The sequence below is a fragment of the Populus nigra genome, chromosome 13 (assembly GCF_951802175.1).
Source record: "Populus nigra chromosome 13, ddPopNigr1.1, whole genome shotgun sequence".
NCBI classification, from domain to species: domain Eukaryota; kingdom Viridiplantae; phylum Streptophyta; class Magnoliopsida; order Malpighiales; family Salicaceae; genus Populus; species Populus nigra.
In genome coordinates this window covers 13,270,882-13,289,866 of record NC_084864.1, presented here as the reverse complement: position 1 = coordinate 13,289,866, position 18,985 = coordinate 13,270,882, and the positions used below count along the sequence as shown (strand labels likewise).

The following is an 18,985-nucleotide window of genomic DNA, read 5'->3' as shown; positions in this document are numbered from 1 at the left end:
ACCATAGCAATACCTAAATAAAACCCCGAAACACCTTTTTAATGGATTCTCTTTCTCTTTTATTTTTTATGGGCTAACTTGCAAATCCTTATTTTAGTTCAAAGCTTCCCATTTCACTGAAATTTAGCATATTTAGTTTTTTTTATTGGCTATGACTCGAAAGATATTAATAAAAATAATATTTAATAATTTATTGTTATATTTTTTTAAAATAATATTTTTATTTAAAAAATAATAAACTCCCCGATAACAACAACACTACTTTAGAAACAGATTATTTAAAAGCAAAATAGTTACCACTATATGTTTTATTAAGGAAACAAGTTTACATGGTGTTTATTTTTGTATTATAATTTATTTTTTAAATTGTTTTTTTCTTTACGAAGTATTAAATGTATATGTTTTTAAGTTATTTTATGGATGATTTTAATATGTTGATATTAAAATAATATATATAATATTATTTTAATATATTTTCAATTAAAAAATACCCTATAACACAATATCAAATACACACTTAATCAAAAACTATTTATAAACAAAAAGCAACAAGAAAAAAAAGTGTGGTTTAAAAGTATAATAATATCAAACATACACTAGGGTTTTTCTAATCCCACTATGCTTAAAAATAAAACACTCTTTAGTTGATTTTGAGAGAATTAAGAGAAGATAGACATGCTTTTCTAATAATTAGCTTTCACCTGTTTTTCTGAGATTGTGTGGATGTTCTTTCTAATTAAGAACAAGCAGTTCTTTGCTAAACATTTATATATACTTCTAAAAAATTATATTTAAAAATACTTAACTTATAAATTAAGTATAGCATGGCCAAACGGAATCTACATAATCCAATCTTTCTGCAAAAACCATCCTAACCATAATGAAAATCACAAATCAAGAGATTAATGCTCTTTCAGACCCATTTGTAGCTAGGTTTGCTTCATTTCTAGATAGAAAATAGTACATAAATACATACATATGAAGGAGGTCTTGCTTTTAAAAAAGATAGCAACCCATTTTGCTTTACACAAATCCATGAAAATACAATCTCTTACATGATGGAACAGGCATTCACATTATCATCACTAAAGAGAGATACAATGTTGTCTTCAGGTGCATTTGAGGCTGGATAAGCTTGCACAACATTGCGAACATAGCCCGCCGGTGCCCTCTTGTCATAGGCACCGGAAACATAAGGATAGTAAACTAGATGTTGAGGGATATATGGCCAAAATTCAGCTACCTTGCCTGTGCTCTTCACTCTTCTTAAGACTTTGTTTGGATCAACATATCCACTAACCACCACCCTGCTTTGTTTTCTGTTCACTTCCACCGTCTTTACTCCTGTATATGTATTGCAAAATTATATATACTTGCAAGTGTTTGCTATAAAAAAAAGGAGTGAAATAAATCGAGAACTACAATATTATTGCAGGTGGGTGAAGCAAGGAGAGATCGGATGGGATATTTACTAATTTTGCTATTCTTTTTAAGTTTTGTACTGGGGTTAGGTTGCCTTTTTTTTCCCTCCTTCTTTCAGTACATATCTCATATCAAGAAGTTAAAATTTAATGGCATTTTTCTTTTGCTCTTTCTCCCCCTTTTTCAGCTTAGACTTTATCTGATTTTTAATTAATCTTCTAAGACAATAACCCTCTATCCATATGTACATGCATTCTTTGGTTTGATCCTGTCATAACATAAGCTGTGTACTTCGGTTGAACTGTCATTGTCAAAATTCAAAGAAAATATAATTTGAGCCAAAAAAGAAAGAAAGATATATTCTCTCAAGGTCACAACAGATTCATTTGTTTCCGATTTCGATGATTGTAGATATCTAAACAAAAGATGCCTTTGTTTTTACTTGGAAAGCTTATATGCCCTTTTCATTATGTGATTGCTTTCTCTGATTACAAGGTTGTTCAGGCCCATGATTCACTCAGACCAAAAAGTGAATCAACTTCAATGAATGAAACAAGAGGAGAGAGCTAGAAAGCAAAACCTTTCATGGAGGTGACAGCATTTTTTACTCTTCTTTCACAGCCATCACAGTCCATCTTCACCTTGATCTCAACTGTCTGAGAAATATAACACAAGCCATCTTTTAAAGAAAGGAAAGGGTCACAGCATAAAACATTTAACACAGCAAAAGATATATATATATAGAGAGAGAGAGAGAGAAGAGAGAGAGGCTGCCTTCTCTTTTACAGACTACACACTTACAAAGAGAAGTGAAAAGGGTTGATAGCTAGCTAGGTTTAGAGAGTACCTGCATTGGTTTTCGTTTGCTTCTTGTGCTGGTGACAGTGCAAAAGTTGGAGAGGTAATCAAGAGCTCCCATTCTTGTTTCTCTTTATCAGAAAGCAAACTAGCTAGAGAGAGGGATATATGATATAGAGTAAGAGAGAGCATTGGGGTGTTTATATAGGAAGTTGCTTGCTTGTGTATAAGCAGTCGTGTGAAAAAGCAGTGTCCAGAGATTTTTTTTGAAAAAAAAGGAGAAAACAATACACTATAGGGGAAAAAAATCTTGCCCACAAACCATGCTAAAGTGCCTAGAAATCATGAAGGGCAACAGTGCTTTTGGGTTTGATTTTGATTTGTTTAATCTAGTTTGCAGGTTAATGGAATGAGAAATAATTGTAAAGTGCTTTTCTGTTAGCTTTCTTTTTTTTTTTTCAATGAGCGTGGCTTTGCTTTCCCAATTATCTTTATTAAATAATCCCCCAATAATTGTAACATCGGTTGATTCTATTCAAACTCCAGAGCTTGAAATATCAGAAGGAATTTCCCCCCTTTTGGGTTTTATTTCTAATACTTTGGTAAAAGGTTGGGCGGGTCAATCTAAACAATTCAAAACGGTGGTGTTTTAAGATTTCTTTTAAAAAAATAAAATAATATTTTTAATATTTTTTTTAAAATCAAATTAGTTTTTGATTGAATTGACCAATTTAAATTAAATTAATTTTTCTCCTATCTAATTTAAAATTTAATCCAAATTAAATCTTGATTTAATATAATACTAGATTGGTAGTTCACGTTGCAATATAAATTAGATTAAATTTTGCTAACATTAAAAATATAATTAAGTGCATTAGTATTTTTAAAAAGTAAAAAAAAATCGAGATTCGAGTCATTAACTCAATTAGATAAAAAAGCCGATGCTTTTTATTTTTTTTAATTTAATTTAATTAATGGATATACAGATAGGGGAGTGTGAAAAATAAGATATTAATATGGTTGTATAAATGTGAGGAATGAACACGCAAATAAAGCCATATTTATGATGAAAAAAAATCCATATTTATGATGAAAAAAAATCCATACTTTACGTTGAAATTGATGAATTTAAAATTTCTTATGATTTACACAGTAGAGACTAACCAATGATTTTATTTTATTTTTCAACAAATTCTATCAAATTAATTCCTTTTTATATAATTAGACAGAAAAAGTTAAAAAACTATACTAATTTAAAAAATTAAATTGTTAAGTAAAATTTAAGAATGATTTTATATTATAAGGAGGGATGATGGCCTCCATTGTAAAGTCCAAAGCTCATTGAAGCTCTCAATAAACCAATAAAAAAATCTTATGCTTTTATCAAAAACTCGAGCGAGACGAATCTATTTCTTATGATCGTGAAAGCTCTTTCAGCAATTCCACAGGCAAAACAGCATCTAATTTCGTTATGGATTACCATCCAATATTGGAACTTCTTGTTTGAACATGGAAGGGCCCCAACACCCATGTCCTAGATACTATGCTCTTCATTATTGGACCTTTCTTCATGCTTCAGGACGCCACCTCAAAGCATCTCAAGCTACTGCGAGGACTTTGAAAAACAAAAAAAAATCATGCATGACATGAAAGGAGAACCATTTTCCAGTTTCTAATGCTTAGGTCAGGTTCGTTCATCTTTATTGTTTTTTCTCTCTCGTTTTTTTAATCTATGATGAGAAATGCATCCTAACCACACAATCAATTCTCCACTGAACTGGAATAACATATTTGTATCCTTCACATATCTGTTTAATCACAATGAAATGCATGCAGATCATCAGTTAGAAAATATGTCCCCGTTAACATGGATTGAATGGCTGCTGGTTGATCTACCTGCCAATCTCGTCCACAGCATTGAAACATTCACAATGCAAGCACTGACAAGGGCAATACACTAGTATTCAAACATTCATAATGCACTCATATTTGATTACATTAAAATTGGCCTGAGGTTCTTTGCACTGAGTTAACAGATGACACCAGATTGGAGTTTTTGCTGTATGGGTCATTTGCCATAAACAAAATCATTGGACTTTGAGATTAAATCCCAAAGAGATCTGTTTCTGTTTGCATCTATTGTCCAATCAATGTTAAGTTGGTACACTGAATTTCACAGATAAGTTAATGGAGAAACTCATCATTACATGTGGGGCACTGAAGAAGAGGGTTCGAAATAGTGACACATTTATAAATTGTTAAATGATTCTATCCCAACAATAATATAACAAGGAAACTTTCCGAGGACTTCATTCAGAATAATTGCCTTGCACAGTAAGTACCAATATAAAATATGTAGGAATAGATTATATCACGGGACAGTCAAACGGCCCTCAATTTTCTCCCGTCTTTCTTTTGTTAGTGTCTCTATTTTGAACTACCTTTAATCGAATTAAAAAAACAGAAGAAAGCTGAGCCATCTGAGCTCCCAATTGGGACAGTATCATATATTCAATTGAGCATATGCTAAAGAAAAGAATGAATGATGTGATCCAAAGAATTCACATCTTATAGATTACAATAACAGTTTCTAACCTTCGACTTGGAATACACTGAACAGCACAATGGAAACATATTCAATTGAGCCATCTGAGCTCCCAAGTGAAAAATCACCTATGATGCAATACAGCTCTTGTTTGAACAAAGTCGAAGTTTTGCATAAACATCAATAATCACTTTTGGTTTACATCAATGCAGAATGCATGGGATAAATAAAGTTTAGGAAAAAGCTATCCGTGAAAAAATTCAAGAAATCCCTACCTCTAGCCGAAATCTCAGCTTATGTAGTTTGTAGCCGTCCAGATTTAATGTTTTCTCTACTACAGTTTCTTCAGCTTTTGACCACGCAAACCATTCCAAAAGGCAGCTGCACGAAAAACCTTTTTCCCAGGAAGCTGGAGTTCCAATACCTGGTTGGTATACAAAAAGCATCAAAATCAGCAACTCAAAAAGGCTTGGGGCATGTGCATTTATCTGGACAAATATAACATGCCTTCACACCTGAACAATGTTTCAACTGTTAAAAGAGAATTTTTTTTTCCCATTTTACATTTTGATGGGGAAAACCAGATTTTTTATAACATTTTCTGGGATAGCACATAAAGTATAGTCTTAAAGAAAAATTGCAGATCAACAACAAAATAAATATATGATGACATGTGATGGCTGAACAGACCTCAAGCGCTGTAGACCTTCCACATGGAAACACCAACGAATCCTTCACATAAGTGATGTCATCCGCTTCATCACCCTGAACAATGCTACGGTCGCAAACTCTTGTAGTAATAATCTTAACTTCTACAATATTGCGGCGATCATTTTCATTGTCAACAATTGCTACTTTAGCCCGTGTCCCTGGCCACCCTGCAAATGCACGAACCTAAAAAGGTTGCATGTAATCACCATGCATTCATATTTGACAGGAAAAAGGAAAGGAGGGCTAACCTTATTATGGAGGACTGAAGCTTCTTGATCAAAGGATAACCATGACTCCTCAACAGATATCTGCATAGAGTAGAGAGCTTATAGGAAGCCTTATCACAGCTCTTTAAATTCTTGCAAGAGAGTCTAGATGGGAATTCCATACTTCTTTCTAATTGATCCATTGCTGTTTGTATTTAGTCATAGTAAAAGGAATTCAAAACTAAAGTAACAGGAAGGGTGGGGGGATAACCTTTGGAGCCAAGGTAGCTTTGGAATCATCTTGGGGTTGAGCTTTTAACCTGGCTGATCCATGAAGTATAGAAGGGAGCTCATGAATCAAAAGTTTAGATCCTGCAATCATTCATCAACAGAAGTACCTGACTCAAAAGTGCATTCAATTGGGTGTTGCGATCCACAGCCCATAATTCAGCTCAGACAACGTAATAAAGAAATCATGCTGGGAAAAATATGAAAGAGAGATTCAAAGAAAACATTGATCATACAAACTACTCACATAGAAGGAATAGCTATTGCATATCTAATCACGTGTGAAAACTAGAAATATTTACGAAGTGATTTCTTATCAATCAACTCAAGGAAGCCTTGTTTCATCTGCAAGGTTAAGCAATATAAATCCTATTTCACCATCTGCCACTACCTAAAACTATATTGTGCTTATGTTAATAACACTTGTAACTTTTTTGTTTCCTTTATTGTGTCATTTTTGTCTTCCCTTTATCTTTCATGTCTTCAACTCGAATCAATTAACTTTTGCTCTTGATGCATTACTAAACTTGTCATGCATAAAAAAATTAACACTCACAAAGTGAATTTTGATGACTTATAAACAAAGAAGAAAAAAACTTGACTATTGATATCATATGACTGTTATAAGTGCATCATACATGATGGATAAAGTATAATAATTTATTTACATCATAAACTTAGTTGAATAATGCAGAGTTGGGAATAATTACGAACTCGAATGAATGAAAAAATAAAAAGGAGAGAAAAGAAAAGAAAAGAACTTAAATGACTATTGAAGTACAAATTCAAGATTGATAGATTGGCCATGAATAACGAAGTAGTTACAATGGTGATAAAATAAAATAAAAAGTAGAAATCAGAAATACCTTCCAAAAATAGCAATGCAAGCAAATCTGGAGCCTGCAAGCATGTACAAGATAGTCTTAAAACACTCTGGAAGAAGGAATTACAAGTCAAGTTAAAATTAACATAAAATAATTCTAATTCATTAACTGTTTCTTGAAAGGATGAGCTGACAACAAAGACTAAAATCAACATTGCCACCCCTACTTTGTTGGAGCACAAGTGCATGAAATAGAGAAAGATAAATGTCAGAGGAGACTGGTTTAAAACTCTAAGGGACCATTGTCTTGCACAATAGAGGCTTGAGCTACCGAGTGCAAGTGCATGGGTTTAACTGCAGCTACTTCATGCAAAAATGTTGAAGTTAGGACCATACAAAACATCTATCTATAGATCCTGATTGAGCTGTGCCACCAGGAAGTGCACATGGACTCCATGTAGTTACCTAGCTAAGATTCTTAATGGAACATGCATATTTTTACTAAAAGCTCTAGCCCATCCATCAAGTTATTTAATTGGGATATGAAAGAAAATGAAATAACAGATCCTAACTCCAGCCACTCTTAATGCAGACAAGCACCATCCATACCTTAATTTGATCATCAACTTCCAGAGTTTCATAGGCAATTACAGGTCCAGCATCGAGAGCACGAACAGTGAAAGCTAATGATACCCCAGTTTCCTTAGCACCATCCTAATGCAGAGACTCATAAATGCAATTGCATAGTCTGGGAGTAGATAAGCATTTGATACAAGAGTTATTCTATTTCTTCAGAAAATTTAACAAGAATAAGTTTGAAGAATACATATGAGCCATTAGATCAATGGGACACACCATTGGTCCCATATTAAAAACTATCCAATGGGTCACAATCTTCTAGAGACTTTATTCTTGTCGTTTATTCTTGTTAAATTATCATTTCTCTTAATAAAATTAGCATGGATGGCCTATAAAATAAGGAACCTGCAATGCTCTTTGAACAGGAGCAGCACCACGGTAAAGTGGCAGAAGACTTGGGTGTATATTGACCGTCCCTGAGAAATAAAAGTTCAGGTGTGAGTAACTACGAAGATAAACTTTGAGATTTCGATGTTAAAGCTATTGCTTGATCCTTAGTATCAACTAGTTTAGATTTTACAAATGATCGCTGTTGTATCAAAATAGATATATTAGCAAAGAGGATTCCTAACCTACCCAATATTTAGGCAGGCTAATACTGTGCCTGATTTTTTAAGACAAAAATGTTCCTCATGTCCCCTGCATGAAGATATTTCAATGGAGGATAAATTTGTGAGTTCAAAGCATTTGCTATCTTGAGGTTGCAATTCCTCTCCAGTGAGAAGCTTTTACCTATGGAATTTACCAGCCATATATTTTTTTTTTCATATTAAACATACATCTCTCCTCGAGCATAAATAATTGCTTTCCTATTAGATATTTTATTATTTTTTGGTTTCCCTTTTGTTTCTTATTTCATGAATTTTTGTTCGCATGAGAGGGAGAGAGATATTCTCATCCACCATCAACTAAATCATGCTCTTAAATAGGGGTTGCTTCTTCATTCCCTTTATTCACATCTCTACACAAACCAGACATGAGGGTATTTTTATCTTAAAAAACTGGGCACTGTGCTATTAGGCAGGTTAGTGATTAACTTAAACAACAGATTGAGACCAACATATATGTGCACTGCCAAATACTGAATTACATGATTCATCTGGCCACTAGCTTTGTGTCAAAAGGTGGACTCCAATAGCCTTCACTAGTGATTGCATAACTCTAGTCTCGTCACTAGCTGAAAAGCTTGTAGCTACTGATTAGATTAAGGACCAAAATTCAAATCTATTTGACTATGATTATTTGAGCTTATGAGGACTCAAGTCTAAGGATTAATCTTTTCCCTATTATTGCTTAATTTGGGCAAAAACAGACCAATCATAAACATATTTTCTTAAGCAGAATGCACTAGACCACTAACCAAGTTCAGTTAAGAAAGTGAAAACCTGATGATAAACATTAATTTCCCTGTTTCTGCAGTAGCATATGTTAAAGCTACCAACTGCCTTCCGTTCTCTAGTATTTGAACATTAAAGATACCAAAAGGAGGCACACCCAAGTGTGAGGGAAATAAACAAGACAGGCATCAATAAAAACAGGAGGAGAGAATGAAAATCTTAGCAATCTCAAGCTTAACATTTTTTTGCATCAAATGGCTACTCTTAAGACTAGAATTTAGGGATGACAATTTCATTCGAACCTGATGGATACCCACCTGAACAGACTCGAATGGGTGGGTTCTACCCGAAGGATACTAGATAAGATATGGATATTATTAAACCCGACCCAAACCTAACCCGAGATATATACATTAGTATCATATAGATATATACATGTAAAACACATATATTTTTTAACACACGCACACGCACATTACTATTTTATTTTAAGTTGATTGATGGGGTATGGATATCAGATATCTAAATTTCTTACCTGTTTGATAATAGATAGGGCATGGATATAGTAGAAACCCGACCCCTGACTACCTATTGCCATCCCTACTAGAACTTGAGCTCCCACAATTGAACCATATAATGCCCACAACCCCAAACTTGTATAATAAAAACATATATATGCAAATTCATTTGGTCAAAGAAACAGCTATCCTATATTCCTCTATGGATAAAATGGAAATTAAATCTACAAAAACAGCATACCGCATGCACATAAAAAAAATGAATTTTCATCATGGAAATACCGCAGCTAAGTAAGAACTGTCCAACTGACACACATGAGATGTTGATTCCAGAAGTAGCAATGAAACAAATTTCTCAATTTTGTTAGCAGGAAGTATATCTCACTAACCCATTGGTGGAATATTGAGAAACTTGGTTGGTAAGATATTCCCATATGCTGCTGTAATGCAAAGTTCAGGCTGCAATGCTCTTAGAGTGGACAAAAATGTATCCTACACAGAAATAAAAGTATATGAATTCTCTGCGAATAACAGTTCACTTATTACCATGTTCCAAAATATCAGTTAAGTTCAATGACAATGACAAGGACAAACAACTAAATAGAAAAGATAAACTTGTCAAGATCTTCCTAATTTGTTTAGTTATAATCGTAAGCATCTGTCAATGCAATGCACTCACTTCCATGGTGTTTCAAATGATAAAAATCTATAATTTTCCAATGACTACGACCCAACTTAATTGCAGAAAACAGTATTTGTAGCTCTTGGATGATGAAAACCTATCAGACTGCTAATTGGCAGACTCATCCACATAAGTTGCAGAATTGTAAGGGAGAATAGCAGGTAAAGTAAGAAAATGACCTAATACAGAAAATTCTTGCTGGTAGCATGCAAATTGCAAAAAAATTCAACTACTCAAAAAAAAAAAAAATTCAAATTCCCAAACAAAAACCACTAAAATTACCTCTCCAGCTCTTTCAGGTGTGAAAATAAGATCAGAAGGGAAGCCTGTATCAAGAGCAAACTCAGCAACTGGTGAAGGCATTAACTTTTTACCCCTGTCTCTTCTTGCAGGTGGCTGTGTAACAATAGCTGCCACCTAATAACAAAACAAAAACATGCTCTCACTAAATTGCACGCCACATCCTCTTACAACTTGCAAAAGAAGCAAATCCCATTAACACAAATCCACACAAAAATATCATCTCTCTCATTTTTAACCAAAACCCAGATAGAAACAATTACAAAAACATTATAAGGTAACAAAAAGATTGGATTTTGACACAAGTACCTCAAAGAGAGAATTGGGTGCTTTAGATGCATTGAAAAGAGCATCAAGAACAGTAGCAGCCACCTGAAAAGGAACCAAAATCACATTTCAGTTCCCATTATGAAACAGAGTAAGGGAATACATGTGTTTTTTAGTACCTGAGGAGAACCCAAGAAGACAAGGGGTTTCTTCTTTGAAGAAGTAGAAGATGCTGCTGCTACTGCAGTTGTTGTTGAGTTGAAACAGAAGAAACGGCGTAGCATTAATGAAGAATTCATGCCGTTTCCGCTGTCTCTCCTTCTGCTTCAACGGCTACTCTATTGGGGTTTTAGAAACGTTTTTTTTGCTCTGCTGCTGCTTATCCATCCACTGCCCAAGCCACCATGGGTTGAAATTCTTTCAGTTGATTATTGCCTCTGTAGCAGGCCTAGCCCAGTTAGATTTGGGCCTCTCTGCTTTATGTTTTCTGTTCTTCAATGGACCAACTATTCTCCGACCACCTTTCCGCACACCGGTCCCAGGCTCAAATCCTTAAATCCCTTCTCTAAAACACTGGACTGGCTTGAAAAGGAGTTTAGTTCGTTAAACTATCGAGTCAATTTATAAGTTTATGTGACAGTAATGATTTGTCAACTGGAAAGCACAATTAAGTTCATAATTACAAAAGCACAATTAAGCCATTCTTAAAGTTTCATCATTTTCTTTACAAAATCAGCTGGACATTACAGTGATTTTCAATACAGGCTAGGTTCGATTGAATGTGACTCCTGGAAAGTTCGGCGGCAAGATTAACATACCTAAGGTGTTATACTAGGATAGCCAGTCAGCTTTGATGGAAGAGAGCATTTGTCTCCATAATCTTTTGAGCAAAAACTATGAAATGAGCTCTACAACTCTTCGAATACATGGTTCTAAGACCATTACAGATATGATGATGATCTAGAATGTGTTTCTAAACGCTATTAAGAACAATCTGCACCTAGTTCTGTTGAACTCCATATACAAACCTCCAAGTCAAGCTGACCAGAAGGACCGAGGAATGGGAATGGAATCAGAAGAAAATCTACAGGAGGTAAGCCTTCCACCCTCCCAGAAAAAGGCTCAGTCAATGATTTTAACCTAAGAGAGCTGACCCCTCTACCTGCTACTAGATCATATAAGAACCCATCCTTTGAGAAGCTTGGTCTAACAAAGGTTACGATGACTATATTCCCAATGCTCTCAATACCCTTGCTGTGGAGAAAAAGAACACCCTCTTCCATCTGCTTGAAGAACAAGGAACTGTTCATTCACCCTAATGAGACAGGAAAAGGAAATGTTGTACCTAAAACGCCTTCCACAGTCCCAATGTTTGCTGCTGAAGGCTAATGACAATTGTTCAGATGAGCCAGCAAAGTTACAGTCTGGAAGAGGGCATGCCCAGGGTGAAAAGATGCATGTTTCTTCATGGATATCATTATCTATGCAATCCAGTGTTCCATTACACCCATATTCTTTGTTTTGGCATACAATTGTAGCAGATTCTGTACCCACTTCAATGTTCCCGCACACTACGTTATTGCTCACCTGAAGGTTTGAGATATTTGGCTGCAGAAACAAATCAGTAAAGTTAAAAAACATCATAGAAGCCAGGTATATTTGTTTCCCCATTCAAATTGCTAAGCAAGGTTTTTTGGTTTTGGTTTTTCATGCTCTCCGCAGTCTTTCTGGTGAAAACTTGTGATTCCCAAATAGCAAAATCAAAACTCAAGGGATCCATTCCCTTAAAGTTCAATTAATTCAAAAAAAAAAAAAAATGTCTCCATCCAAATGTAGACTCCACCTTGGAGGACCCATGTGAAAGCAGCAATCTGAGTAGAGAACCAGAAAATAATTCTGTCTACAACTAAGAAATTCCTCTGTTCCTATGGTTTGATGAAATTTTAATTGAGCATCCCATCGTTGGTTGCTTATCACCTCTTCATACCACCATTTCCTCCCCTCCATTTCCACCTTCTTCAACACCCCCGGTGTGATGTACTGATTATATACACTTTACATTGTGGATTTGATTGTATTTCAATGGTTTGTGATGTTCATATCTACTTTTGCTTTAAAAATATTTATATATGGAATTCTATTGATCTCATTAATATAAATTTTCTACTTAAATTTTTCAACTATGAAAACTCATAGGTTAGCATATCTATTTAACATTATTTATTGTTAAACTGGCATAAATCAATTCTTGGAGATGCTTTTTTGTTGTGGTTGTGGGTTTATTGTAAGCAAACAATTGTTGAATTTGAGATCATAATAGACGAAACAAGAAAATTGAAATCACTCATGAAAATGCTGACGGAAAGGCAATTCTGTTGGCGTTTCTGATGGGATTCCACCAAAAATTTCACTTTCATTTGGAATTTTTTGTGAAACTTATAGGATGTGTAGCAATATACTGATGGAATAGCCAGCGAAAAATTCCATCAGGAAAATAAATGGTGATAGAATTGCTAATGAAATAAAAAATCCTATGAGATATTTTTCGACAGTAGTAAGTATTTCATTGCCTATTCCATTGGTATTTTTTAACCCCAATGCAATCTTCACTATAAGCCGATGAAATATCCCGTAAGTTATTTTTCAATTTTCTGTCAGCATTTTCTATTATTTGGAAGAATCTTAGGTTAGGTAATAAGTGCTAATGCCCTTACTTTTTGTCTTCGTTGTCGTTGTTTTCATACTCTAATGCCATTACATTTCTTTCTCATACTAAAATTGCAGTTTTCACATGCATCATGACCGTCTCAAATACAAGATTTGTTGTATGCTAATTTATTCTGCTTTTGCAACCATTGTTACTGCATTTCATAACATCTTAACATGAATATGCTGCACATCACTCTGAATTTTCTGAATGAATCCTTTAAGTTTATGCCAACTTGAAAGATTCTGCAATTTTCACACAACGGAAAGTATTTGTTATCATCGTCCAAGGATCAGTTAGCAATCATATGGCAGGTAAATGTTTCTCTTAATGTTTTTTAAATAAAAGAATTGTATTGAGTATTTGCATAGCACATGGACATTAAGGTAAGCATACCTTCGAAGATGATCTAAATGCTTATATATCTCCTGCTACGTGTTCATCGTCATCTCTTCTTCTCCTCTCCTCTCTTTTCTTTTGATTTTTCTTTTTAAAAACCATTGCCCTTATACTGAAGTTTTAATTTAAATTTTAACGTTAATTTGTCTCCCTTTGAATAAGCGATTAAATTATAACTAATCTGATTCAGGTTATAGATGGCAGTAAAGGGTCATGGAAGCATACAGTCATAGGTCAACAGAAACCAGTTTTGACTGTTTCATGGAGCCCTGATGATAACCAACTACTTCGTATTATACATGCTTGATGGGCTCAACAAACAGGAGAACATCCAGCTCTCCCCAGATATGCAGAAACTTCTTCTAAGATCTCTATGACAGAAGAGAATGAGGGCCTCTGACAAGGATTTTTACTTGTGCAATGCTGGATTAACCTGCAAATGATAACCATACATTAACTAACTAATTTAACACTTGCAAAATCCAAACAAGAGTAGATAAGTTTAATTTGAAATGATGCAGTTACTGTATTATGTATCTAAAATTTTTCCCTGATCTTTATTATTTCTGACAAACTTTTGGAGATCTCAATTTTCACAGGCCAAGAAAATGCTGATATGACGATGTCACTGTGCTAAAAACCTACAATGTTAGGAGCATATAATTCCCAAGATCTTGAAATTGTCAAGGTGGTTTGAACATAACAATTTTTTCACAGAATTGGTAACGAACAATACCTCCATTCTTCCAAACCAGTATTTCTTGTTCATACTTCCATTCTTCCAAATCAGTATTTGAATATTTCTTATTCATGAGAGTGGTAAAAATAATAATCTTAATCTAAAAACTTAAAATTTTAGATAAGTTTTGAAATATAATTTATATAATTCTTAACAAGTGATACATATAATTTTTTAACATATCTAGATTTGAACTTATAATCGTTAGATCAATAAAGTTTTAATATCATATTAAAAAATTATTTTAATTTAAAATTTTAAAGCGTTAATTTTTCTAACAAGGCTTTATCTTTTTCACAAATTACAAGAAAATCGGGATCATTAGTGAAAAAAGAGTTGGTAGAAAAAAAAAAGATATTCACTTACTGTTGAATTCTGTTAGGGCAGCGGCTTATCTGAAACCTTAGTTCAAAATCAGTAGACTTATCAAAGTTCATGTTGCTAAGCACTCTTCCTTCTAGCATCTGTAGTACAATAAAATTTCGAACTAAAATGGTGAACCATATACTATACTCAAGAAATTCTTAATTACCATAACTGGAAAAAGAAAATTGCAATAGATCAGACATGCACGTTCCCATGCTTGTAAGGCAAGTAAAACTCACTTACAATAGTCCTATTCTCAGATAATGCAATGACAACGTATGCATTTCCTTTCCCTTTGCTTTATGTTTTCATTATTCTTTTATTTTTCTCAATTCATAAGCCAACTTGATGGGGCCGAGTAAAGGAGTCTGGGAAAATGCATCGTGACAGAAACACAGGCAAAGAAGAACGTCCAGAAACTATCATAAAGATTAGTGTAAGATGCATCCATCAGAGGACATTAATTTCACATCTCTTTGATAGAATAAATAGTTTGTACAACAAGCCAATTGATGTTTTTCTGCAGCTAGCATCTTCGAATATAGATAGATACCTGATAAAATATGAATCCGAAAGAGCGAATATCTTTCTTGGTGTCATTCGATTGGTTGCTAGACATGATGGAACCATCATTCCTTTGGCCTTCGAAACAAAAGAGGGTCTTAGGAAGTAGAATTAATGTTACATATATATACATGAGAAATTAATGATAAGAAGATGAAATGTTGAGAATCTAAAAGGTATAATTGGAGCTGCAACCCTCCTTACATAAACACGAGTCCTACCTTAATACTTGAGATGGGAGTACAATTCTAGGTATACTGAATAGTTCTTTAAAATGGTCAAGAAAGAAAAATGGAAGGAAGGCGAGAACATACTGTTGTCTTGATTGGGGTGGATTTGTTCATACAACATTTGAACCCAATAGTCACCAATCTTCAAGTGGCCACCTTCATCTAGTAACAAGTTTCTGCATGATAAATTAAACAAGAAAACCCTCATAAGGTCATTATCTGACTGAATAGGAAAACATGTTACAGGGTTTATGTAGGGAATGAGGGAAACTTTTTAGATTTATATATATTATTACATGATATTTATACAAGTGGTTAATCCAATCACGATAGAAGACGAGGCAAAAAAGAAAAGACAGTGAAATATAAAGAGCTTAAGAGAGTCCTGAGCCTTAAAAGTTCTGATAATTCAAGAAAAAGTGAAAGGGCTAGTCCTCTTGAAAAATCACCAGCCAAAATTCCAAACGAGGAGCTTAGGAACTCCCATTCCACTGGTCTTAATGGACCTCCACTAGTATATATTAAAAGAAAGAAATTGAGAGATCGCGAGAGAATGTGGAGTTCCGACAACACTTATTGGAGTGGTAATGACTACAAATGGTGTCATCACTGCATACATGAATAAAACCCGACAGAGAGAATATTAATAAAAAAATGAAGTCATTTATTCCGGTTACCATTCTTGAAATCCAGGATCCTAATATGGTCTCCTATACTCATCCAACCAGGGCATCTTGCTGCATGTTCTTGCATAATATTGTCAGGACACCATAACCATGCTTTCGCGACATCCACGGTGACACCAAAATTCGTTTATTGAGTTGACAATTAACAGGAATGTGAGCTTTAATTTTGAAACTCATGGAGTCACAGAATGCCATATATTAAAATTGAAGGATAAGGTGGAAGTTGAGGATGGCACTCGCCTGGGAGTCAAATGATTGTGAACTATGGGTAAGGGTTTGTGCTCATGGAGATAATTCATTCCCCTGTAATCATTGTAGATAAGAAAGAATCACAAATTGCTTTAACATAATTTATGAAGAAATAGCAAGAACATGCGTTCAAGAAAGCTTCTGTGTAGAGTATAATTTATATAATGAAATAATTTGCAGCTTGACACATGGAATAGTTGTATGAAGGAAACAGGTCGTAATTCCCAACATTCCGTTTTTATAACTTGAAATCAGAGCGACGAAAATCACACTACCTTGCGATATCTAGAGCATAGCGCAGAGCAGTAGGAATGTCAAGCCGAACTTTTGTGGTCAAGATACCATCCAAATTCCCCTACATGAGAAATAAAAACTATTGAGAAAAACATACCATGCCCAAGAAAAATATGTTAATCACCAAAATTATCAATGAAGCTAAATCCATTACTTATTGCACGCACACAACGGTGGAGTATTGCCATAAGCCTCAAACCATAGTTTAAAAATCTTATGTAGAAGACTGAAAGGACATACTTTAGGCAGATGCTGTGTAATCAGAATCATCTCCTCCCGATGTACAATTGAACCAAGAAACTGCAAAATATTTGGATGCTGAAGTTGTCGTAAGAGAGTGTTATCCTTGGCAGATAATATCCTGCATCATGTTCAAAGCGGGATTTATTCAGAATCTAGAGTAGTTCAATTGTTTCCTTCAGCTCAATGGACGACGAAATGTGAACGAAACAAAGAATCAAGAACGGAAGAAGGAACAACTAAGCATACATTTTTACAGGATGGTATATCTGACTCTTAATCACCGTTTTAACAACCCATGTTCCACGCCACTTGACCTTGACTGATTCACCAAAGACACCCTGAAAATTATCAGAAGAAGAATTATCAGAACAAGTTAATACAAGTAAAGACATAGGCAGTGCCTTGACAGTAAAGCTATGAAGATAGGTTGCATATGTGAGGTCTTAGCAAGCTTAACTACCACAAGCTAGTCGAAGAATTGCTCAAGTATAGACTAGATCACTCATGCGTTTGTTGTACTCCAGGACTAACACCATAAGAGATAGAAATTTGATGCACACGACTCTCCAAGATTGAAGTACGATATTCAAAAAGTTGATAGACAAAACAGAGAAGCAATTCCTCGATGGGATTAATGTTAATTATTTACGGTCACCTGCTCAACTATTGATGATTGTTCTGTGTTCAATTCTGAAATATCAAAATTCATCTCAATGCTATCTTGTTCATGTCGAAATGTCTGCATGGCAAAGCACGAGTTAGAAACAGATCATATGTTGCATGATGCAAATTTCCTTAATGCTAATTTTTACTTTACTCTGAGCAGTAGTAGTACAACGCATTTGAAAAGATCTTGAGGTTCATGATCTAATTACTTAATCTCTTATAGATGTATCAGTTGTTTCTACACTGAACATTCAGCCTGATGCTCCCTACATCCCACCATCCCCACTCTCACTGTCTCCCTCAAAAACATAAAGAAAGAAAGGAAGATGATTCAATTACCATTGGGTGGTCATTGATGAAATCCTTGCCTCCGTTAACTTCCAGGATCCTACATATATCTCGATAACTGTAGAGTCTTGCATCTGTCAAGGGCTTGACATTACAGTAAAGAGATAGAATCAATATCAAGATCACTTTTCTACCTAATTAGATTAGCTGTTTCTGTTATACAGAATAAATCTGGATTCACCAAACTAATCCGAAAAGGGAGCTCATATGAGAGTGTCTTCAACAGGACAAGGTTAATGGGACAAATCAATCCTGCTAAACCGAATTCCTTCGAGACAGTACTGGTTAGTGGACAAAGCAACAACGTGCTATTAGTGAAGATGGTATGAAGGAAGAATTTTAAAAATTAATGCACTGAATTTTTATGTCAGGAGGCCTAAGATTGATCATGAGATAGCTAAAGCAGAGAATATTAAATTTTGTGGATGGACTGAAATTCCATACAAATCCCACATCTATTGCTAATATACAATATTATAAAAATGTGAATCAATTTTCTTTTATGAATTCAAATTACCAGAAAACAAATATATGGAAACAAGGGACAAATGCACATGGGGGTGCTTACAGTCCTTTGCCATCGGTCTTTGAGATTGACATTGGCCTTGTAGTGCAGAAGGAGCTCAACAATAGGAGCATGGCCTTCACTAGCTGCAAGATGCAAGGCAGTCCTCTTGTCATAGTCTTGTACATTAGGAGATATACCGTCCCTCAACATCTGGTTCAGTCCCACTCTGTCACCTCTAGACGCAAAGCTCAAGAAATTACCTATAAGCTGCATGTCAAACTCGTCAGAATAGTTGTCCTCTTGCATCGGATCCATCGTCTTGAGTTCTTAAAAACCCTGCAAACCATTAAATAAACTAAAATAAAAGTGGGTTCATGAGGGATCAGTGAGAGAGTGAGTTCATCAAATACCGAATTGATAAATCTGGGCTGGTTCGTTAATCAATGAGGG

At 34.6% G+C, this 18,985-nt stretch overlaps 4 protein-coding genes across 5 annotated transcripts; all 4 read right to left on the bottom strand.

The window, feature by feature from the left end:
- Positions 1-902: 902 nt before the first annotated feature.
- On the bottom strand, positions 903-2,609 carry LOC133671723 (heavy metal-associated isoprenylated plant protein 21). The gene is made up of 3 exons (XM_062092579.1): positions 2,270-2,609; positions 2,003-2,078; positions 903-1,344 (listed from the first exon to the last, which is right to left on the bottom strand). The coding sequence occupies exons 1-3, from the start codon at positions 2,339-2,341 to the stop codon at positions 1,052-1,054; spliced, it is 441 nt and encodes a 146-aa protein (XP_061948563.1). The 5' UTR covers positions 2,342-2,609; the 3' UTR covers positions 903-1,051.
- Positions 2,610-4,701: 2,092 nt separating this feature from the next.
- LOC133670667 (uncharacterized) lies at positions 4,702-10,946 on the bottom strand. 2 transcript variants are annotated; one of them, XM_062091224.1, is made up of 11 exons: positions 10,716-10,946; positions 10,579-10,641; positions 10,252-10,386; positions 9,677-9,779; positions 7,778-7,848; positions 7,403-7,507; positions 6,837-6,903; positions 5,954-6,054; positions 5,725-5,784; positions 5,456-5,659; positions 4,702-5,189 (listed from the first exon to the last, which is right to left on the bottom strand). In XM_062091224.1, the coding sequence occupies exons 1-11, from the start codon at positions 10,833-10,835 to the stop codon at positions 5,100-5,102; spliced, it is 1,119 nt and encodes a 372-aa protein (XP_061947208.1). In that variant the 5' UTR covers positions 10,836-10,946; the 3' UTR covers positions 4,702-5,099. The 2 variants fall into 2 exon arrangements, with proteins under 2 accessions (XP_061947208.1, XP_061947209.1); XM_062091225.1 differs by having other exon boundaries at positions 6,837-6,870; positions 10,716-10,945.
- A 573-nt stretch (positions 10,947-11,519) lies between these two features.
- Positions 11,520-12,543, bottom strand: LOC133670827 (E3 ubiquitin-protein ligase SINA-like 2). The gene is given in 3 exon segments (XM_062091429.1): positions 11,520-11,816; positions 11,818-12,144; positions 12,514-12,543. Coding segments are annotated over 3 exon segments (654 nt in total).
- Positions 12,544-13,954: 1,411 nt separating this feature from the next.
- On the bottom strand, positions 13,955-18,850 carry LOC133670826 (integrin-linked protein kinase 1-like). The gene is made up of 11 exons (XM_062091428.1): positions 18,596-18,850; positions 18,019-18,111; positions 17,669-17,752; positions 17,260-17,351; positions 17,011-17,131; positions 16,752-16,831; positions 16,468-16,530; positions 15,626-15,717; positions 15,301-15,389; positions 14,748-14,845; positions 13,955-14,075 (listed from the first exon to the last, which is right to left on the bottom strand). Exons 1-11 carry the CDS (start codon positions 18,848-18,850, stop codon positions 13,955-13,957), a joined length of 1,188 nt encoding a protein of 395 aa, XP_061947412.1.
- Between the last annotated feature and the right edge of the window lie 135 nt (positions 18,851-18,985).